The following is a 23,115-nucleotide window of genomic DNA, read 5'->3' as shown; positions in this document are numbered from 1 at the left end:
GCAAATACAACGGGGTGAAACGCCGGACCCACGTAGCTGGTGCATCACTTCCAAAGCCCCAGGTAGGGGCAAGGACCGAGACGAGCTTCTGCTCCCCCAGCGTTTCATTTTCATTTCGACAAAAGCCATTCGCAGCGCTGAAACCCACGAGTTCTCATCAAGGACTTTCCTCGGCAGTAAGGACTGCCAAAGTAGTAGGAACCAAATTGTTGTCAGCTTAAGGACAGCCATCTGCTCAGCCTCTTCCCAGCTGCCATGCTCCAAATCAAAGAATGGATAACAATCGCTTATGTTTCTCACCAAGCTCAATATGAAAAAAATCTAGAAAGGGAAAAAAACCCAACAAAAACAAACAACCAAAACCCAACCCCAAACCAAAAAGCAAAAACCAAACAAACCAGGAAAGCAGCACGGCAGGGATCTAACTGGGAACAGAGATGAAAGTAGGAGAAAAAGAAACTATTTTTTTTTTTCTAAACAATGTTTTTTAAAGAGTCCTATTGACATCTGCTTTGTAAATGCTCTGTCATTATTTATAACCTCAAGAGCACGGAATTGTCTCTGTAGTTACAACCATGCTACTCCCATATTTTGGCTTCGTTAGCAAAGAGCCAGCAGCATTTTTACTGGTGCTCTGGGAATAGAGATCTAACATTTCATACACAGTTTATTTAAAAGTGGACTAATTTAACATTCTTGATGGTTCCTTTTAGCACAACTGTTGCTAATTACCAGCTCCGGAATGATTTGTTAATCTGGGAGCAACAGCGGTTCCACAGCAGCATAAACACACCAAGACAAAAAGGAAGGAGGGGAAAAGAAGAAAAATAAGAGAGAGACATCGAAGAGGGTCAGGTTTAGTGAACTAAAGCAAATTAAGTGACAGGTGGAGTCAGGGACACTGCGCATGAAGACCAGCGTAAAATGGAGCTGTAAAGGGAATAATCCCGGTCCTTCAGAAGCAGAAAGAAATAGCGGCAATTTTTAAAGTTGTGCAAACGTTGGTTTTGGTGGCACGGAGAGGAAGCTGGCTTGAAAGACGATCTGCGCTCCTGAGGACCGGGACAGGCGTCCCCAGGCTCCCGTCAACCCCGTCTGCCCGCGGCAGGGGCAGCCAGGCAGGCACCTCGTCGCCGTTCTGCCGCTGCCGGGGCGCTGCGCGGGGACGACGCGAGCAGAAGTTAAGCAAACGCCATCAGAAAAGGTAACGGGCGGGTGGGAGGACTGAAGCTGGAGCCCTCAAAATACCGAAGTCATGTTTGGCAGTGACAGGATCCGACCGATAGCTTTGCACTGTCGCACACCATTTTTCGTGGGGTTCTTCGACAAGCAACGCGTCAGATCCCCGGGGCTCTGGGCACAGCCGCGGCCATCGCCCTCCTCCCGCCCCGCGGGACCAGCTCTGACCTGTCTCAGAACCACCTTTTTCACAGCAGAGGGCTTGAGAGCAAGTTTTCCTAAAAGAAAAAAAAACTTTTAAGGAAAGGAACCGTGTTATCCTTGACGTTTATAAATCACTGAAGCCGTCCCGCTGACGGCACCAAGATGAGCAGGACTCGCGCAGCCGTGCAAGGGGACCGAGCAGCTTTCCCCCAACCACGGCTTCCACACTCGGATCACTTTGGTCTTTCACTGCATGTGTGAAAGGACTTGAAAGTTCATAAAATTAATTCCAGACAAATATTAGTGAGGCCTCAAGTGGAAAGCACATCTCCTTCCTTCTGGGAATTTATAGTTCATCCACTTTTATCTTCTGGAGGCTCTTTGGAGATCAAAGATTCGATCAACTTTCCCTTCACAAAACTCAGGAAGAAAAGCATGTTATCAATACCGTGACATGATTTTATTTATTTATTTTTTTTAATGATTCATTGCCCTTCTCTAAAAAAGTAAGATTCCTTCACGCAGGTCTAAAATAAACAGCCCAAGTTACACAAGAAAGCTATTCTGTTTATTTATTGATTTTAGGGTTGTTACAAGGTCAATCCCTGCCCTGACAGCTTTCACTTCTTAAATATTGCTCTACCTAATAAAACCGAGACGGCCAAACACGAAGTAACTGCTTGCCAACATAACCCGCCTTGCTAACAGCACGAGGAAAATGACCCGTCACTCTGGCAATTTATCACCTTACGGGGTCAAACCCCCTAATTTAGGAAACCCCCATATAATCAGTGGAAGCGTGCTACATTTCTGGAGCGACTCAACTCCGATGCACTCAAGGAACGTAAAGGAAATCTGGGAAATGGGTGCAAGCGATGAAAGTACGACACGTTTTCACGCGGGCACAGGGGTGAGGAGAAACGCCCTCGTTAGCCCACCGACTTTCAGCGTCTGCCCCTCCCCGTGCGGCGATGCTCCGCACATCTGGCAATAGAAAGGCAGCGCTCAGGCAGCCTAACGGACGAGGCCGATTCCTCCGCACATCTGCCCGCAGCGCTGCGTTGACACCGCTCCCATACAGTGGAAACTTGCTACTTCTACAAGCGCCTTGCGAAGACGCTGGAATAGATTTCAAGGAGTCGGTGCAAAAGGACTTGGATCCTGCCTGAGCCATCTGAGCATCAGAGCGACACCGGCTCTGAAGATGATGGACCACATCGAGCTGGAATCACTCAGGGAGTCTGTACCAAATGCATCATACTTGTCAGCGTTTCGGGGAGGAGGAATCCGGGGAGTTTCACGAAGCTCTTTCTTGGAGCAGAGCCACAGGGAAACGCTTTTCCACTGTGAAATCGCGAAGGCTTCGGGGGGAGATGGGAAACTCGTGGAGCCAGGGAGCTGGAGAGGAAAACTAACGATAGCCGAGAGGGTTATAACACAGCCAGGACTTGGGCTTCGCAGGCACCAAGCCACGCACACACCACTACTTCATTATTTCTTTCCCTACGTGCCCTGGCATCCGCTCTCCTCCTCCTCTCCGTATAAAAACGGAGCGCTGCTTCTCTGCAGCAGGGAAGCGCGGGAGCTCTTCCAGGAGCTCGACACGGGAGGCAGTCCGACAATCACGGAAAGACAGCGTTGGAAATAAAGTTCCTGATACTGAAATGGGCAGGATGCAGGCTGGGGGAAGGGGCTGAAGGTGAAGTTAGTTTTAATTATTTTGGTATTCATTACTTCAGTCCTCAGCAAGCGTTGAGAGTGGTTTTGGTGCAATAAAGATGTCGCAGTACTTACCGCGAGTTATGCTCTACCTAAGGATTTTGGTGCTGTTCTTCCAAGAACAAAAAAGGTGACGTTGCATGACCTCAAGCATGAAATACAATTCTTTGGGGGTTCGTTTTCCATTTTAAAGCACCCTTCAGACGCCCGGGGGCTTTAGAGGACACCTGCCGCGTGAAGAGCCAGCCGTTCGGCACACGGAGCGCAGCTCCCGGAGAGCCCCTGGGAATCACCACCGTGTCCGAGGGGTCACACGCCATCACCCACGCAAGGGACGTGCTCCTCGTCTCCTGGTCACCTGCCTCCCCGTCCCTTCCGTACAGAGCTCCGGCTGCCGTGACCCCGCTGGGGCGAGCACCTTCGAAACGGAGCTCCCGCGCACCCGAGGCCGCCCTCTCCCAGTCTTTCAGGCAGAAGGCTTTCTCTAACGACGTTGTATCTCCCAGACCTCACCCACCAGCAGCCCATGGGGGTCCCTCGCCCTGCGAAGCCGTAACCACCCCTCGCAGCCCGGCTCCTGCTCCCACCGCCGCGTCCTCCACGCCAGCTCAACGCCTTCACAGCCATCGGGAACGGCCTCCGTCTCCCAGATTAAAAACATTTTTAAGAAAAACCCCTATCACGTTGTAACGCTTAGCACTCGCATAAAGCACACATACAACGGATCACGGCATGGCCCATCCCATCACGGAGCGGGTGGTGGGACCATTCGTGTAGGGCCGGCGCGTTGTCAGACACCAAGCCCAAAACCAACGAGAAGGTCTGAAACAAAGAGACCAGATACAAGAGAAGGGCTTTGGCGCCTGAGCGTAGCAGAGCAGGACACGGAGGACGATGCTCTCGCCAAGGGACGGTGACGACAAAGGGAAGGAGCAGAACAACAAACAGAGGTATATAAGCAGAAATTATAGCCGTAAGTGAGCACAGAGCCTCGCTATTAGAGAAGAAGAGCCAAGGATGAAATTACTAAGCGGCATTAATTTGCACAAAATCACTAGACCTACAGTTGCAGAAATCAGAACGCCTGGAATTCCTCAACCGGAAGGCAATCAAAATCAGATAGGAAACTATTAAAAGCCACAGATGTCAATTTTTTCTCCCTCCACATGCAGAATTCTGTACCATGACCTGCAAAAACCCGTCAGTTTGCTGCTCGCCTGGGCGAAGACGAGCAGCGCAGCTGCGCGGAACGAAGCGGGACTCACCGTCTGGCCCTTCGCTGCCTTTACTCCTTTTATTTCGACGGACGCGTCTACCTTCTTCTCCAACGTGCAGCTTTTCTTCAGGGTGAAAGAAGTTCAGCAAGGCCAGCTGGAAGAAGGAGGACAAGTTTAAACATCTTTGGCAAAGACGGCTTAGCCGAGCAGAGAGATCGGAGCCTGAACGCCGAATCCTTTCCGTCGGGGACAGCTCAGCCGAGCCGAGGGGGAGATGCGAGGGGGCTGCACATGGATGCCCTCCTCATCCCAAGGAGCTGTGTCCCCTTGGAAGCCGTCTAGGACTTGGGATAACTCAACCTGAAGGGTTTTGGCAGGGAGGAACATCCCCCGGGGCACGGGGGGCTGCAGGGACAGGGACGCAGGCGGCGTCAGGGGAGATCTATAGCTGGAAATAATCAAACGCCCCAAATGCCGATGCGATCATTTCTAATTCTTCTCTGCAAAACTTGCTCAATCCTGGAGCTCTTTCACCAGTATTACTCACTGCCAGTAAGTTTTTTCTCTCTCAAGCTCTCTTCTGCAAGGCTCATTAGCTACTGAGATTCAAAGGTCTTCAGGGACCTTTAAAGCCAATTCAGTATACCACATAAATTAACACTTTAAACCTAGAGCAAGTACGTCTTTACAACATGGTTTTTGCCAAGAGGCAAAAAATTTTATGTAGCGACCTCTTATTCATGAAAAAATAGTTACCGCATTAAAAACTCTTTGACAGTTATTAAATCAACATCCCTACCCAGAAACTGGAATTTCGCTTTAGAAACTTCACCAGTCCTCCCAGCTACCCCAGGGCCAGGCGGCTCATCACCAGCAGCATTTCCCCCAGCTCTTTCCACTCCCTAAAATAAGGAATTTCACAAAAGATGAATTAGGAGCCAAACACCTTGTTCTGCCGCACCCTCCCACCAGCGATGCTCTGACCAGGATGGGTTTGTTTTTTTTTTTCCACTGAAGAAACCCCGTCACAGTTATTTAAGCCATAAATACACACACGAGCCAAATACAGCCTAAAAAAACAATGAAGAAGCTTCAAAAAAGCAGCACCAGAGGTTATCAAGGGCGCTATTGTTCTGAGAACAAAACCCGTAGCATCAAAAGCATCTTTGAGATAGCAGAGAAGAACCAACTCCTTCCCTGAATCGCTAGTTAAAAGAGTGGCTCGTTAAGCTACGGGCCATAAAAGTCCGTATCAAATGATCGTTAAAGGTGTCTCTGCCTTTGACGTGCCCCGGGGCTCTCGCCTGCCCTCTCCCACCCTTGGGGTGCAGGGGGTGCACCCTCCGCCCCGCACACAAACGCCTGTTCCCAAGTTATTTCCCTACCCACGCTCTGCTTCCAGCATCCCAGTCCCGCTTCCGAACCAGCAGCCGCCGGACTTTACATTCGCATCTTGCTTTACTCCAACGAGCCCCAGTGCAGCCTCGGGACGGGGATTTGGGAAACCAGGTCGAAATAGCATAGAACTAATTGAAGAGGCAAATTACATTTTAGTTCAGGTTAAAACTTCAGCAAAATCATCAGCGCTGCTTTTGAACGCCGTTATTGCTTGGCTTTCTTATTTGAGCTTTACAAAACAGGACTGAACAAAAGCACTGGAAATGAAGCGGTGGGGGACCAGACGCGCGGCATCCCGCCCCGCATCACCCTTCGCTGCTCCCAGCGCTGAGGCTAAACCCAACGTTTTTTCATCTTAAGAACATTTTTTTTTTTTTTTAACGGCACAACCCTAATTGTGTCAAAACAAAGGGGTTCCCTTTCCCTGCTATTACCAATACAGTTTTAAAACAACAGCCACAATTTTGAAAAGCTCCAGTATAATATCAAGCTCAGCCCGTGCCACCTCCTCCTCCGCATCTGGGCACTGGCCCAGAAATTCGTGGTTAAATACACCGGGACGGTATTTTTTCCTGCCAGGTACAAGCAGGATCCTCACGTGCCACCCTCCCACCCGTGCTGTAAAGAAAGAGAACCGCTAGCGGGCTTGGAAGAATTCAGAGAAGAGTTTCACCTGGAAAATCATAAGGATTTGGAAAGGATGAAACACCCCGATTTCTCATTTTGATTGACAGGTTTTGTTGCTTTCAGTGAAACAATCAACATTTCTTCAGAGACTTGAAGGCTTTTCACAAACTGAACCAAACTATTTATGTTTAGTCTCAGAAGGGGAAATACAAGAGATGGGCAGAATGCGTTTATTTTCCTGGACGGTTAATCACAATAACGTTTCTCTTCACAAAACTTGCGTAACGGGGCTCTTAAGCATGCTTTGGTCAGCGTTAATAGTAACGTGAAACCTTAGATTAAATTAAAAAAAGCAAATAAAACACCAACTCAAATTACAGCTACCAAAGCACATCACCCAGTCGGACCTTCCTCCTCCTCCTCCTCCTCCCACTATGGATGCAGCAAGAGCCGTCTCTCTCCATCCTTCTTATAAGCCCATTTATCTATTGAAAGACCACAAGAAGGTCTCCCCGGAGCCTCCTCGTCTCCAGGCTGAAGAACCCCGACTCTGCTACTCTCTTCTCGCCCAGGTTTAATTCTTGTATCACGCTTATCACGGATCAGTCAGAAAAATACCAAATATTGGCTAAAAGTAATCTACCCATTAAACATGGTCTTTCAAAGTCAGAAAGAGAAATGACAGGGAGGGTGAATGACCGAAACATACCTTTTACGTACAAAAAAAACCAATAAAAAGAGCTTGTGGCAGTAATCACGACCACACCGGCTACGGGCAGATGCTGCCTTGAGACCAAACCCACAAACCCACGCTCTCCTGGAGAACGAACACACCAGAACTCCACGCTTGGCCTGGCAACGGACACAACCGGTGTGAGCAAAAAGACAGAGTTTGTCCTAGGGATGATTTCCATAGAACTTTTCATTATGGGAGTAACGGTATTTAACCTACGGAGACCGGCGTACGGGGGTTCCAGGAGGTCCACCCCTGGCTGGAGGGAGCTGCTCAGGGTCACGTCGTGGAGCTCGGGGCAGGGCGAGGGATGGCCAAGGGGCTTGCCGGGCCCAGAAACGCTCCCCTCAGCTGCGAGCTCCCCACGCCGATGAAGGCGAAGCTTCTCTCCGATGACTCAAGGGGTCCGTTGTTCCAACGGCCGCAGCTGCGGGAGGTCGGGGGATGCTCGGCCGCCGGGTCAGCCCTGAAGGGCCGCGCTGTCCAGCTGGGAACCGGCGGCTGGCACAGCTGCACCGGGTGGAAAAGCGAGCGATGCTTTTTTCCGTTCACCACCCCCTGAGATATGATGAATGTATTCGCTCGCAGCTCTTGGACTCCGCAGCTTTTGGTCTGGACGTAAGGGTGCATGTTGCTGTGCCTCAAATTAAACTCATCTACTCGCTGTTATTTGGTGTGGCCGCAACGAGGGAGAGGATTTGCAGAGCAGAATGAGCAGATGTTTGCCACCCATCTAGCAAAACACGATGCAGCCACACAGACAGATGCAAAAGGAGAAATAACCTTCAGCGAAATGCTGCTGGCTGGACGCTAGCGCAGCGTTACGACACGGGGGCGGCTGAAAGCAACGCTTCACACGTCTGAAAAACACGCTGGGCGGCAAGAATGGCTTCTGCGGGCTCCCTCCCTCGGCGGGGAGCAAAGCAGTGGGCTGGGCAGGCGGCTCGGTTGACCCACTGCGGCCGTTCCCACGGCTGAAAGCTTCCCAGCATTTTAAAACCACCCAGAAACATTTTGCACAAGGATCAGTTGCATCCTTTCAGGAAAACGTGGAGCAAACACACTTGCAGGGCTGGAACAGGCATTTTCCCCGCTAAGCTCGGGTGTCCCACGCTCGTCCCCCTAATTGCAACTTGCAATCTGGAGATGGAAGCGTCCAGGAGGCGAGACGCTGGAGCTGGTGGAGCAGGATGATGAATCTGGGTGCTGTGCAAACACATCGGCACTGGCCGAGCCCCCTGCACCCGGCAAGGCAGGCGGAGCAGGGCAGGGCTTCGCTGGAGCACCCCGGCTGCGGCATCCAGCCCTCTGGGGAGGTCTAAAGGCGGTGACCCTCCTGGTCCATCATTTCCCTGAAACTCCTCCTCCTCAAAGTCACGGAGAATCGATTCGGCCTCTGCGCTTGTAGAGCGAGAGTATTTCGGAGGAGCTTAGTAACACATACCTGCTCCCAAAACAGAAGTCGCCTTTTCTCCGTAGTTACGCAACAGCGACAGAAAAGTTTGGCGCAGTCACCACTTCCCTCCTCCCTCAACCTAAAGCCCTCGAATTACCTTAATTTTAGAAACACCATGTAAACCCATTACAAGCTCCATACTTTTAATCAAGAAAATCACTATAGGATGGGAAAAGGTCAAAAAGGCAAGAGAGGAAAAATCCCAGGGGAAACCATACCTCAAAATAACATGTGAAACAATAGTAAAGGCATGCCTCCCCAGAATGAATCCGCTCTACCTTGGTTTCTTCTCAGCAAAATAAAGAAAAACAAAGGCACGCATACAAAAGCGGTGATTTTCTCTGCAGAACCCGCTCTGGCAACACGGAACAAAGCTGCTCTGGGATGTCAGGGAACCCCCAAAATAACGTAGCCTGCCCACACTCTACAGAAGAATAGAGAGATATGTAGGTATATAAATATATACAAAAAACTTATTTTTTTACGGAACCTTTTCAAGCTATGAAACCCAAATGTACTAAGGAGTTACAGCTGGATATACAAACCAGGTGCAATAAGCAAAACAATGCTGGGATGCTGAAATAACTGTGAAGGTTTGCATATTTAATTGCATCCTTCTGCAAATGCCTCAAGATAACGCCCATCCCTCAGAAACTCTTTACAGGAATGAAGATCCACTGGACACCAAGGGAATGTATTCCCAGCGGTCCAACAGCTTGAACACGAGAAAAGGGGAAAAATATCAGCCAACCTGTGCACTTATGTACAAATGGCACAGTTTTTCCTTGAGCAAAGCCAAGCTGGTAGGCAGAACCAGCATCTTCTTCCCAATTAACAGCAGAACTGGGAAAAGCACGCACGCGCTCAGGTGCGCGAGCCCTTTTCAGTGAAAAGCACGTTCTTGCAAAGTCTTTCAAGGCATATTTATCACTAACGAAACCCCCCAAGACTTCTCCGCATGCTGTATTACAAAGTCGGCTTCCAATTAATCACGGGAAAGCTAGCCCAGCCAGCTTTAGATCTAATCAATAAAACCCGCGCTCTCCTACAGCACAGAATCCTAAAGCACCAGAGGGAAAAAAAAAAAAAAAAAAGGGTGAAATCATCCTCGTGCATTATTCTTTAATGGTATTGTTAAAGTCAAATTCCCTCATCATTTGCAATTTTGGAGATCGTTAGTGTGAGAAGACTAATAACAAGCCTAAGCTCTGTCGAGGCATTCTTTGCAAGCAATACTGTTGTTTTTCTGGCGCTCTGAAGTTCAGCTGTCGGAGGTTGCGGTTCAGAGTAGCAGCTACTTGAATATCAGCCCCATTGTCCTCCATCAGAAATTTGCCTCTAGTAACACATGGTGGGGAAGAAAAAAAAAAAATCAAGCGGATTATTTATTTTCACACAGATTAGAACAAAGTTTGGGGAGTAGCTATGCTTTATTAAAAAAAAAAAATCCATTCAATATATTTTAAGTCTTGTTTTTGTCATTACTTTTTCCTCATAAAACCCAAGAAGTGAAAAAGTAAACAATTCCCATTTTAACAGAAAAAAATTTATACAGATGCCTTGTCTGCAAGACAAGCCACAGCCCTGAACGCAAAACTCTTGTAGCACGGTACGTGCCATCAGGCAGGACGTGGCCAGAGAGAGCGATGGAGAGAGCAGAGGTTGTACCTTCTCTCAGCCGGAATTCTCACAACCCCTCTTCCTCCCCCAAATCTGGTGTTTTCAGCCCAGCTCGGCTGCGTGCATCCTTTCCAGGGGTCTGGAGTAGGTTACACACCATCCTCTGCAAACCCCTTCACCGGCGTGAAAGCTCAAGTATGGTCCTCTCCTTCAAGACTGCCCATAGCTCTTCTCGTCCCTAATGCTTCACCTCTCTCATCGCGCCTCGTCACCCTTCCTCCCCTCCCGACGCCAGCCACGTCCCCGCTCTCGCCAGCTCTTCACGCTGAAGCCCGAGGTCCTGGGGCACAAACCGTCAGCGTTGAGTCGATACAAAACCCACCACAATTCCTCCGCATTCTGATCTGCACGCAAGGATCCTCGCTGAGGCTTTTACATCCAACCGTGATCTTTAAAAGCTTTTTCCACCCAAAGCTACGAGGCAAAGCAATTCTATAATCTAGAGAATAAAAGCACCAGCGATGCTAAGGAGTTTATCCAAAGCCAGTTGGGAAGTTTGGGTGGAACAAGGGACTGAGCAACGCCTCCGAGCAGGAGCTATAACAGCTGAGCCACCTCCGTCCCAATACTCATGAGGAGCTTCGTAACGAGCGACGAGCAAGGAACCAAGCAAGTATTTGACCCTTAGAAAACAGAAATGACCTTGGTCTCATAGACGGAGGTGGACCAGGTAATGCCATGGACCAGTGGCACTGCACCAGCTACCGCCAGCGGGCAGGAACGCCCGTCTTGGTAAGTCTACAGCCCTTACCGAGCCACCACCGCTTTTAAGAAGCGGATTTGAGATGCTTTCGATCTGTCGAGCATTTCTGTCCTTAAGTTGAAAAGCCCTTCCAAAGAGAACTGCACAATCCCAGTTTTCAGAAGGCCAGTGAGTCACGCTCCCGGGTCTTCTAGGCACTGCGGTAACAGAAAATCATTAGAGAACAATGAAAGAGGAGGGAGAATATTTTCCTAAGTTTTTATTGGTATTTTAACTTCATTACCCAGGAAAGCCACTGTATTTTTCAGCACAGAACATTAAATCCAATTGCCAGTTATCAGTTCAAGCCTCATTACAAACCAACGAACCCTGTGAATTAATTGCCATTGGAGGGTGTAACGCAACTCTCAAACCTTCCTTCAGACCTGAACCCTTCCCGGAAACTTTCCTCTCCCCTTCTCCTTTTTTTAATGTGTTAGAGAGCTTTAAGGAGCACTCCTAGATGCACGACAGCGGTCATCTTCTCCCATACTGCAGACTCCCACAGTTGCAGCTACCAAGCTTTTACAGCCAAAATTGATCACCTGTCCCAACGAAGGGAAACCAGAGCACAGATTAAATATTTTAAAATTTGATTGGAGCTTCAGTAGTAAAATGGCTAGATGAAACCACTACACCAAATCCCACACCATTTTCCAGAATCAAGTCTATCTTTATAACCAAAGCATTTTTTTCCCCCCACCAAAAGACCGTCAAAACCAGGAGCAGGTTGCTCTCTTAACATCTACTACAGGTAGCAAATTCCAGCAATGCAGGCGGGAAGGTGAGTTAAAGCTGCACACCAACTAAACTACTACTGAAACTGCCCAGCTCATGATTTAAGTCGGTACTTTGCAATACGAAGTGCCTCACCACATAATTCCAACAACACAACCTGGTGGCTTCTCTGGCTGTATCAAGTCAGGAGGCTTTAGACAGCTGATCAAACCAGCTTCTGCACATGCCATACGTTTAGCTTAGTTCGATATGCAACGTACCAAGTATTTATATTTCCACCACTGACTCATCTCTACTCTTCCGTTAACGGCTCTTTGTGAAGGATCAGACCGGCATCAGCTCTACTCTTTCCATCTATTTCTGTGTTAATCAGACTGCACGCACAAAAAGAAGTTTTCATAGCAACGTGCTTTAAATCCTCCAGGTTGAACCCCAGCAACCACAGCCCACCAGACAGCAAGGCACAAGGTCCACTCTTCCAGCCCCTGGTTCAGTGGTCCTACCAGGCAACGGGACTTTCTGCTGACTGGGGAGTCCAAGTCTTCTCCGGTGACCACTCTGTCTTGGCCCGGGGGTTCTACAAGGTTTATTATCCAGGCTATGGCTGCTCTTCCATATTTTTAGCTGCTGGTAGATGACTTTAGCCTACAGGGAGAGTTTTACCCACGCAAAACCCTCAGCCGCAGTAATTAAAGCATGAGTTCCACAGATGCTGCTGAGGAGACAAAACTCGAGGCTCAGGTCAGAGCTGCGGGATAAACGCAAGATGAAAGCGGTTCTGGGCCGACATCGCTATCGAGCTGCTTTGGAGAATAACTCCTCATTTTCACAATTTCCCTTAGCAGCCACATCTGGGCTGCGGGTCAACGGAACGAGAGGTGCCAACGTCCACGTACAACATCCCCCCACTTCCACCTGGAAGCAGGGTGTGCTGACCACGGTCAGCGGCTTCGCCACACGCATGGATGACTACCAAGGATTTCACCCTGGCACGTCGAAAACAGAAGTCAACCATGGGAGAACAGACTTCATTGAACAACTCTACGAACAGCGGTGTCTTCTGCGCTTTTTTTAAAAAAAAAGAATAGGAAATAAAAGTGCAAGTGAAGGGAAAAACCTGATCCAACTGAACATACCACTTGCTTTTTACTTTCTATCAACTCAGGGAACCTGAAGCAAATGCACTCAACCCCTGACAAGTAGGAACACGGCAGAGCGGGTTTGCTCTTCACGGGAGAAAGGAAGAGTGTAACTTGGGAGAAGGAAGGGTCCTGGCGTTCCTTCAGCACAGGCAGAATAACCCATACGACCCCGAGAAACACAGCTTCTGTCATAAATCTCTATACAAAATCTGTTTCTAGCATAACACGGAATCAGGTATAGAGTCCAAATCCCTGGGTTACACGTACATCACAACTTCAACGACTGCCTTTGTGGGAGCACCTAAATAGCTAAATTTGAGACCAAACCAGCACCACCTCAAGCCTAGAAGACCGAGATTTGGTTTACAAGGTTCTTTGCCCAAACGCTCATCTTAAGACACCCTTCTGTGGAGCTACCTTGGTCTGGCGGTGACCAGTGCGTCCCGTGAGGACGTCGGACGGAGGCGTAATGTCGCTGGCGCTGCAGGCAGACGCCGACCTCAGCAGCGCGTACGCAACGTACAGCACGGAGCAAGGGCTGGGGTTTCTGATCTATTACACCTGCTGGCACGGAAAGGGAAAGCTAAAACCACAACCCAGATGTTAGGCAGAACAAGGTCAAAGCTGAGTTTAACACCATATATGAAGACACCTGTAGTGAATTTTGTAATGGTAGCAAAAGTAAGAGATTCCTGCTGCAGGCTTCCCCGTCCGGGCACAGCAGAGCTGCAGGAACAGAGCACTTCGCTGGGAACACGCCGGTTAAAACGCTGAAAAGTATCGATGTCAGTGCAAGGTAAGGAACTTAAATCAGTTCCTTTCGTCTCCCAAGGAAATCAAATTTAGCTGTGAACCAGCGCCAGACAGAGATCTGCTGTCCATTAGCATGAATTGTCAGTTTTTCACATTTTAATTAGCCTTCATAGTCTTTTTCAGTCCCATTTTCAGCCAGCTGGGCTACGTCCCCCTCCATATGGAGGTCACGGTTTCTTCTCCTGCATACCAACAGCAATTCTTTTCTTATTTTAGCATTTATATTATCAAAGCATTTGTGCACTTCTAAAAAGCGCTGTGCACACTTGCTTTGGGGGGAAACCCTGTAAGCTTAAGGGACTTGGTATTAGCCATATTTTCTCTTTCTGCCTGTTTCTCCATCTGTGCCTTTGCTCATCCTTTCTCATGACCTGGATCTTCTCCAGTACATCCAGGACAGCACAAGGTCAACAGCACAAGCCTCCTCGAAGCCATAACACATCCTAAAAACCTCCTGAAACAAGGCACTGCTCCAGCAAAGAGGTTCAGGGCTTTGCTGCTCTACTTAGACCACCTCCATTGACCTGTGAAATAAAGAATTGGGGTCCCTCCAGCCTGCAGAGGCCTGCCCACAACCATCCTTGGGTCTCCTCCTTAGGAGAAAGCTTCCTTTTGCTGTGTTTGGAAACGTTTTTCAGAATACCTGGCATGTTCCATCAGCCATGACAGAAACACTGATCTCATCTGGCTTCCACGACCAATATAACATGAACCATAATGAGACGGAGAGACCATTCCCAGAGGATGCTGTTGGGCAACTCTCCACTGAGCGTGTTTCTCTTCTACCCAACACCTTCAACTTGCACCTCTTTCAGATGCATCTTATGAGACAGGAGCGCTGAAGTCCCAACATCTGAGACAGCTGAGAACAGCTTCTTGAATGAAGCGTCCTCTCTTTTTTTGAACCCCGTCTCCAGAGCAGACACACACTCAAGGTGATAAAGCCACCTCTCTTCTTGCGAGAAGTGACCAACCAGCAGAATGGACGCAACCAGATCCTGCTCTGGAGGTTTCCATGGAGAATATGGCTGCAGTACCTGAACTTATGACATTTTTCAGTTCTCTGGTATTTGTTCTTTTATCTATCAAGTTCTACATAAACCTACTGCTTGAGATGGGTCTCGCTGCAGCAAAGAATGGGTTTGGATTCACTCACCGAGATGATTCCTACAGCAGAAAGTTACAGGAGAACATTTGTCAGACACTGGAACTGATGAACTTAATTCTGCCCTTGCCATCAGACATTCACTCGTACCCTTGTTTGGAAATCTTCAAAAATCTTCATAATTTTGAAATCGTTTTGCTATAAACTGTTCAGGGAGATAAAGTTTTAAAAACATTTTTCCTTGCTCCATAACAAAACAAAGCCTTCCTGTTAGAGCGCATTTTTCCTTTCAGCACATGGGGTTTAAAAATCCTATTTTTTTAAATCTGGATGTTAAAATTGGCCTTCAGCTATGATTAATTTTTATGACATTTTATTGGAAGGAGAAAAACGGAAGGGAAGGAAACAGGAGGAGGGAATCAAGTAGTCCAAATCAAATAGTATTACCATTAAAAGAAAAACAAGTCCACTGTAAATGTAAGATCTATGAAATAAAGCATCCGATAGAAGGATTAAAAAGTTCATCACAGCAACTGGGAAATAACCTCCATCAAATTATTGCGCACGCATTTAAAAGAGCTTCCATACTTGAGCCCCGAACGAAAAAGCCAGAAAATCAAGAATGAACTAATTGCCCGCCTTCCAGTTGCTGATTCCCATCACGCAAGCAGAGCACCCCTAATCGCAGGGGTTAGGCAGCGGCACCGCGGTGTGCCCAGACCTGCCGAGCCGGCGCACGGCCGGCACATCAGACAGTCCACAACCTGGGACTCAAATTGCTTTTTTAAAGGCATCTCCTCAGACGGTGAAGGTCTTAATGCCGACTCCCACACCTGCAGGAACGCACGATACTGTGGTGGGAGACGGCGGCTGCCGGTTTCATTCTATAAAATTAATCTGTTTAAATAAATTATGCTTTGTTGCCTAATTAATCAGATCCACTGCAATTAGCGTCAAAAGAGACTATGATCTCATACAAACAGGATTAAAAGCTCTGAAAGCGCTCGTTTTGTTTCGGGGCACGGCTATGCAAACAAGTCACCGCAAGGCAGAGCCGGGGCGCGGTGCCGCGGCGTGCCAGCGATGCTCCTTCCGCGTGGGAATTGCAGAACACCGTATCCCGCGAGGAAAGCGGTGCAAACCGGGACTCGGTGGAAGCCAACGGGACACAGCACGGGGACAGAGGGAACGTCCCCTCGAGCCCTGGCTCCAGAAAGCAGGGAGCCCCGAGCACCGCTCAGCACGCGGCACCCGGGAAGCAAGTTGTCTCCAGATAAATGTTCTTGCCAAAAATTGAAATTACGCTGCTGTTTAGTCCCCTCCTGGCTTGGCTTCCCCTGGCCGCACGAGCTCAGCCGCAGAGCCGTCTCCTCTGGCAGCACAGACACCCGGAACACGCTCCCACGGCCCCGGCACCCGCCGAAACCGCGGGATCAAGGAGAATAAAAACACCCACAGCACTTCACGTATGGCTCCTTCAAGAGGTAAAGCCGACGGCAGCCTGCCCTCGTCTGCCAGCTGTGCCACCTCACCACCACCCCGACGTGCTCTGTGCTATTTGGGCAGCCGAGGGAGCAAGAGGTGGCACGTAGGAACGCCGGGAAAGTTCAGAGTGCAGCAGGACGGATGTACAACCACCCACTGAAATGGAGTTTCATTCCTTCGGCACCTTCCCTTCAGTAACTCCGATGGCTCTGCACAGGCAGGGGCTGTGCACGCCGGATCGCCGCGCCGGCACTGCCCGGTGAGGTGCCGCACAGACCGACCGAGCGAACGCTGCTGGTCTGCCCAGGGACATCATGCACCACCCCTGCACACGCAGCGGAACGGCAGAAAACCGAGCGCTGAAGGAGCTAACGGTGCCCGGCCGGTCCGAACGAGAACCACCGGGACGTGCTGTAGAAGTGGAAACTACTGGAAGAGAGCTGGGAGGAATTCAGGAATCTGAATTTTCCGTAAGACGCTATCTCACGCAGTTGGTCCGGCAACGCGCACATCCCCAGCCGTGTTCTAGGCTGAGCTTTGGGGCTGCCAAATAACCCAGCTCCACTTGCCGGTGGAGGGACCAGACGGATTCATCATCAGAAAAACATTCTCCGTTTAGTCTCTGCATGGAAGCAGAAGGACTGCTTTTAACCGAAGCACGACTGCCCCGACCCAGCCCACCATCCGAGCGGCCGTCCATCGCGTAGGAGGTGCAGCTGGCACAGCACTAGCAAGTGCGTTTCGAAGCTGAGCAAAGGAATTACATTCTCTTTTCAGCAAACGAACCTCAATTACTGCACTCGGTCTCCGGCTGCGGGCAAGAGACACAGCAGCACTAGACAAGAAAGGAGAGGTGTTAGATTTGTGCAAGCCAAGCCTTTCTGGTTCAGACTTTGATGTGATGAACCGGAGAGCATGTCTTTCGAGCAGGCGAGAGCAGCGACAGCAAGATGCTGCACACAGCAGCAGTCAGCACAGCGTCTCATGCCGCGAGGGTCCGTACGCTGTCAGGCCATCCAGATGTTTCCAGCCAGCCAGCCAGGCCAGCTGCTGCACAGCTGCCTCGACTCGGGCTTTGTTAGCTCTTGTGCGAGAGCAGCGCTGGGGGAGCGCTCGCTCGTGGCTCGCTTACAGGTTCTTCCTTTCTGACGCAGAAACAAAATGCTTTTGGATAGTCCTACTGGTTTGTCAAGACGAGTTAAAGTATTTAGGTATTATTGTAAGCTGGTGGATACTGCTTGTGCCACCGCACTAGCTGCGTTCTCCATCGTACGGACACCGCAGATGAAGACACTGAAAGATGAAGTGACTTTCTGGATGTTAAAAAGGAAAAAAAAAAAAAAGAAAAAAGAATCGGGAAAAAAATTTCATAAACAGTTCTGTCCATGCCCAATTCCTAAAATGAGGACTAAGCTGGCTTGTGAGATTTGCAAGCTGGCTCTCAAGTCTTTCTGAAATACCACTGACCGCAGCTTGCTCCCAATCGTCTGAAGTTCAACATTCAGTTCTCAGTGTACACGTAGTGCCTGAGGATACTCCTGGTCTGCTCCTCTGAAGCGGACCCCACCAACTCTTCCCCAGGAAAATCTTATCTTGCCATTCTCTCTCTCTTTTTTTTTTTTTTTTTTTTTTTTACAATCATTCATTTTATCATTATCCTCTTCTTTTTACCCAGAGAACTGCTGGCTACCAGATCTGGAAGAGACAAGTCTTCCTGTATCACGTCCTGTGCTGGCAGCGAGGCTTCAACAATATACATGGATATCTGTATTTATTTATCTCTCTAGGTATCTCAGGCACCCTGGGCACCCAAGCCAGGCTTTGAACGTGCCAAGCATTCAAACCGGCTCCGCTCCCCGGCCACATCGGAGCGCGCACGGCAAACAACCTGCTCCGGCACATCTGGGGACCCGCCGCGGCCGATGCCAACTCGCCGTATCACACCTGCGGAGCTGCAGGTTTACCCTTCCCTGCAAACCATCGCGGGCACGTCGACGCCAGCAGAACTCCCGCACTACCGGAGCTGGCCGGCAGTTTTTTTGACCAACTTCTGGCACTGGGAAGCAGGGAAGAAGCCCAGCAGCAGAGGCTGGGGAATTCACGTCGCACAGATCTCCACCGTGCACCTCGGTGCGGCGCACGGACGGGGGGTCTCATCCGGGCGCTCTGCGTGTGCCCTGTTCACGGGGAATCAGTGCCGCAGCAGAGGAACGTTAGGAAAACAACCCACTCCCGCAGCCAGGGAGTATTTTCCTACTTTTCTAGGTGAGACAAACAGCTACGTGGCTTCGGGCTCAGGCTAAGGAAAAAAATTCTGTCTCTGTTTACAGACAGAATTTTGCAACTTCTCCAAATGTCACCCCAGGTCATATTTCGCCCGTGATGGGGACACAAAACCTGTGCAAAACTCCAAAGCCTGTGCAGCCCCACGCGTGCCAGCACGGACAAGGACAAGCAGCAACATGTGCTAAAGAAGGACCCATAAACCTTCTGAAGGCTTGAAACTGAAGAAGGATGGAAACTGTTTAATTTTTGCCAGGAAAAAGTATCAAATATATCCTCACTGGATTTTTCAAACAGTTTGCTTTGGGTTTGTTTGTTGTATTTTTTTTTTTTTTTTCCTAAAGCTGAAACTGGCTTTCTAAATCATCCTAGACAAACAAACAGGGACATCACACTGATTCAATACCCAAACAAAAATTATTCCACTGGCCAAGTTTTGCTACAAATTAAGTGTACTGAAACCTTTATTTTTCCCATAGTACAGACTGGATCTGCTAAGAACTGGACACGGACGCAGCCAGCCACATCGCCTGCAAAGCCCGAGACAGGCCAAGGGCAGGATCTGGCTAAAATCCCGATCCCGAGGAGCAACGGCATCGGCGACCAGCTGGAACCACCACGGCGGGGTCACAGAGGAGCTCGCGGGATGATCTTGGTGTCACGATGGGTTTTTTTTTTTAATTCCCTTGGCCCCCGGGATCAGCCAAACTGGGAAAGGCTCCCACGCGCCCCCAAAGGAAAGGGATATTTTACCATAACCTTAAATAAACACAAAGCAGAGGAGACAAGATGCTGCCGGGAACTACAAAGGGCAATTGTAAACACATCAGCAGATAAAGCAGATGGATGTTTTAAACAATCCTTTGCGCTGGAGAACACCACATGGGATACGTCCCCGCGCCCGCGGGGAATGAATTCACTGTGGCCAGAAACCACCTTACGCAGCCAAACTTCAATTTGGAAGCATTACCTGCTTACCCTGAAAAAGCCCACAGCTAAGAGGCAGGGCAGTAGAAATTAGTAATATTATTTCTTATTAAAAATTATTTTGGACCACCACCCCCATTTAGACGATAGTATTTTGGCAGCAGCAGTCCACAGGGTTCGTGCCCCTCAAAGAGGGTCGCTCCCGCTCCCCCGGCGGCACCGTCACCCACAGCTCAGCGGCTGAATTTTTTTTTTTAATGTAAATAATTAAAAGTGCTGTATGACTGAGGAGGCTCGGGGCACGGTCTGATCCCCTGCTCCCAGCTTTCTCCTCGGGATCAGAGAAATCCACCTGCCAAACACGCAGCACCAGGCGAGGTAAATATTTAACTAGACTGGGCTTAACCTATTTAAAGCGTAACCCTGCCGCTTACCATGAACTTGGGCTGACCGCGCTTCGTTCGCTCGGTACGCCAACAACCGATTCCCAGCTCAGCCCACATTCGATTTGAATCCCACCTCCCGGAGGGAGCGACCTCCAAGCGTCCTACGGAAGAACAAACCCACCGAGGAGTTAAGATGGGGGCTCTAGCACGCATGGCAACGTCCTGATGCTCAGGTGAGCATCCCAAAAGGACAAGGCAGGACATAAAAAGCCGCTGTGCCGAACGCAGGGTGATCGTCACCTCTGGTCCCCAGCAGGGCGTTCCTGCTGGAAAAGCTACGGCAGCCCCGTCGTGGGGAGAAGAGCGGGATGCTGAGGAAAGGCAACGCTCCCTTCTGCATTAACCGCTGCCAGAGAGCGGGTGAGGTCAAGTTTTTAAGATGTGAGTGAAGGAAGACCCTGTGGAGTCTCCAGCTTTGGGGGGGGGCAGGGGGGGCTTTGCAGTGCAGCTCCCCAGAGAGGCCAGAGCTGCCAGGTACATCTGCGACGGGTACGACGGGGGCTCAAGCCTTTGTCTGCCACCCCCCTTCCCACAGCAACCCCTCGAGCTCAGCGAAACGGGAACCCTAAAGACGTCATCATGCCAATAATGACATCGTGACCAATACTGATGACATATAGCAGCCTGCCAAAACACCCAAGACGTGCCCAGGAAGGCAGAAGGAGACCGTACTGCTTCAGATCAGAGGTGAACTCCAATAACTGATGCGTACACGGGGCTAATTCAGACACGCTTAGCAATACCCGAAAACACCGGACCCCCAAAAGGGCACGTCTCCCACTTCGCCTTGCTCGGAGGCGAGGCTCTGCCCTCCAGCCCCGCACGCAGCGGGGATGCTTTGCCAGTACAGCAATACTGGGAAGAGATCCTGGCGTACGCGCGTGAGCTCAGCTCTGGAAATTCAGAAAAATCTAATGATCAGCCCCCTCCTCGTTACCAGATGCTCACATACATCACTCGGCGGGGAGAGCAGAAAGGCAGAGAACTTCATGCAGCAAGGTCAACATTCAAAAGGAGAAGCAGCCCAAGTCCTCTTTCAACTATTAGAGTCGGGGGGAAAAAAAGGGGAAAAGGAGAAAGAGCATCTGAAAGGGATGAAATACGTACAGCACCCCAGAAGCACAAAACATAAACCCCCAAAAAGTCAGTTAACTCTGCTAAGAAACCAATTACACTTTGAACGTGCAAACCACCCTGCACCTCCTGAACTTGCTTTCTTCTGGGATGCTGTCAGTTTTCCATTAACGAGAGAGAGGAGGGATTTACAAAACAGCTGTTTCTGTGCAGACACGATATCCAGCAGCATGTCCCAACACCTACCCCTTCGGTCCTGCTTTATCGTCTCACCCACACCCCTTAAGTGGCTCTTTGTCAGACACCCGAGTGTTGACATATCCTGTTCTGCAGAATTATGCAAAATGGAAAGCAACAAAAGGTTGGGCTGCGCATGTTTCTGTGGATTAGCTGCTATCATCCTCCTAGCCAGGAGCAGTACTTGTACTGTGCATTTATCGAGATAATTCCCTTATACGTGCATTAAGCAGAATAGCAAGTAAAAGTCAGCAGCAGTTTAGAGCACCGTAACAAACAGTCATTGCTCTTGTGCTACCCCGTGATCCAGGAGACGCACCGGTTTTCATTAAGACCCTCTCAAAAGTCCTTAACTTCAAGTGAAAAAGCAAGCACTCACCACTTACTGCACGCAGAGCGCTAAGTAGCGGGGCAGGGGAACGTGTGAGCAGGCGCTGATGGAAGCTCTTCTTCCCCTTTATCTCTAGTTTAGCATCTCCAGGTCAGCTTCCAGCGCATCGCAGGGCCCCAGCTGTGGTTCATCCACGTGCCAGCATCCCCTCCTGGTGCCAGTGTCAGACCGTACCTTTGAAGACCAGTTATTTACTAGCAAGAAGATTTTGAGATGCATCGTGATGCGGTGCTGGAGTCTTTCCATCGACAGGGTCAGGGTAATCGACACCTCTCGCCGTAACCCAATGAGAAAACCTCCGAGCCCGGGGAAAAGAAAAGCGTACCAGTAAACCCCCGGGTTGCATGCACTGGAAACCCAGAGCGCAAGACGGATGTCCCACAGCAGCGCTCCGGAGCAGACCTCCACGCTCACATCCCCTCGCCTGCAGCCCTGCAGACGCAGCTCCCAGCAGCACAGGGGCCCCCCCAAAACCCCGGTTCCCCCTTCCCACGTCCCACCCCACACCAGCACCCCCGGGAAACCCTCCGATATCAACCCAATCAAGTCAGGGATCTCTCACTCCCAGGTAGGAGAGGGATATGAATAACGTCGAGATAATACCCTGCATAGCTGCTCCGCTCCTGCCGTCTGCCCAGGCACGCACCGAGGCACCAGCTGCCGGAGTCTCCTGGCCAATGTTCAGCGTGGGCTCATCAGCCAAAAACTCCATCTCCGTTGCCCAAGTCAAAAAAAAAAAAAACCAAACCCAACAAAACCCAACCCATCCCCCCAAACTCTAACAATATTGTTCCTAACTTGTAATTTCTAAATAACAGTGCTGCTAGAGAAAGCCAGAGTGCCTGACAGTAAATATGGAGAGAATCTGCTCTTAAAGAAACCACTATCAGAAAAAACAAATTTCCAGTTAAAGCCCTGCGCCGCTGATGCGTACCGCCAGCTTGTCGTGTTACCAAAATCCTCTAAGTTTAAAAAAACCACCCCCCCCCCAACAAAAAACAATTCTCAAACTCTAGGCATTAAATCCTGTATCTTCACGAATTTCACAACCTTCCTCTTCTTAACAACTGATTAAGAGACTTAAACTTCAATCCTGAGAACAGGGCCCTAAGTGGCCCATTACATTAAAAAGCAAAACCAAGCAAAATGAGAGGGGAAACCCCCCCACACCTTTTTCGTGCTTTGCAATCAGAGGTTTGGGCATGACAAATCCCTCCTAAACCAGAAAAGCGCTCTGTGAGCAGACACCGTCACAGCTAGCACGATGTTCCTTCTTTCCAGCTTATCCTACGTCAAACGACTTGTGCAAAATTAATTCTCATTTTCTGTGGAGCAAACGCTTGGAAGCTCCATTACCCAATGTCTGAAGGGCTGGCTTTTTCCTTAAAAAAAGAAAAAAAAAGTACTTAAGACACAAAACATGAGCTTTTATATGGCTTGAGGTCATCTTTGTCTTTCTTCTGGTAGAGGGACAATGCCCATCTCAAGTGTACTGGGTGCCTGGGGCACGCAGTGAATA

The 23,115-nt window shown here is 49.6% G+C and overlaps 1 protein-coding gene across 3 annotated transcripts in view; it reads right to left on the bottom strand.

The window, feature by feature from the left end:
- The window catches only part of EDA (ectodysplasin A), an 80,401-nt gene that overhangs the window by 27,419 nt on the left and 29,867 nt on the right, over positions 1-23,115 (bottom strand). For all 3 annotated transcript variants that reach the window (XM_054839764.1, XM_054839765.1, XM_054839766.1), the window contains exon 2: positions 4,368-4,473. In XM_054839764.1, the coding sequence (XP_054695739.1) occupies positions 4,368-4,473 (106 nt within the window). The remainder of the gene's footprint in view (positions 1-4,367; positions 4,474-23,115) is intronic.

Source organism: Grus americana, chromosome 12, assembly GCF_028858705.1.
Source record: "Grus americana isolate bGruAme1 chromosome 12, bGruAme1.mat, whole genome shotgun sequence".
Lineage (NCBI taxonomy): Eukaryota > Metazoa > Chordata > Aves > Gruiformes > Gruidae > Grus > Grus americana.
The sequence above is the reverse complement of the archived record's forward strand: the minus strand, read 5'-3'. Positions and strand labels throughout refer to the sequence as shown.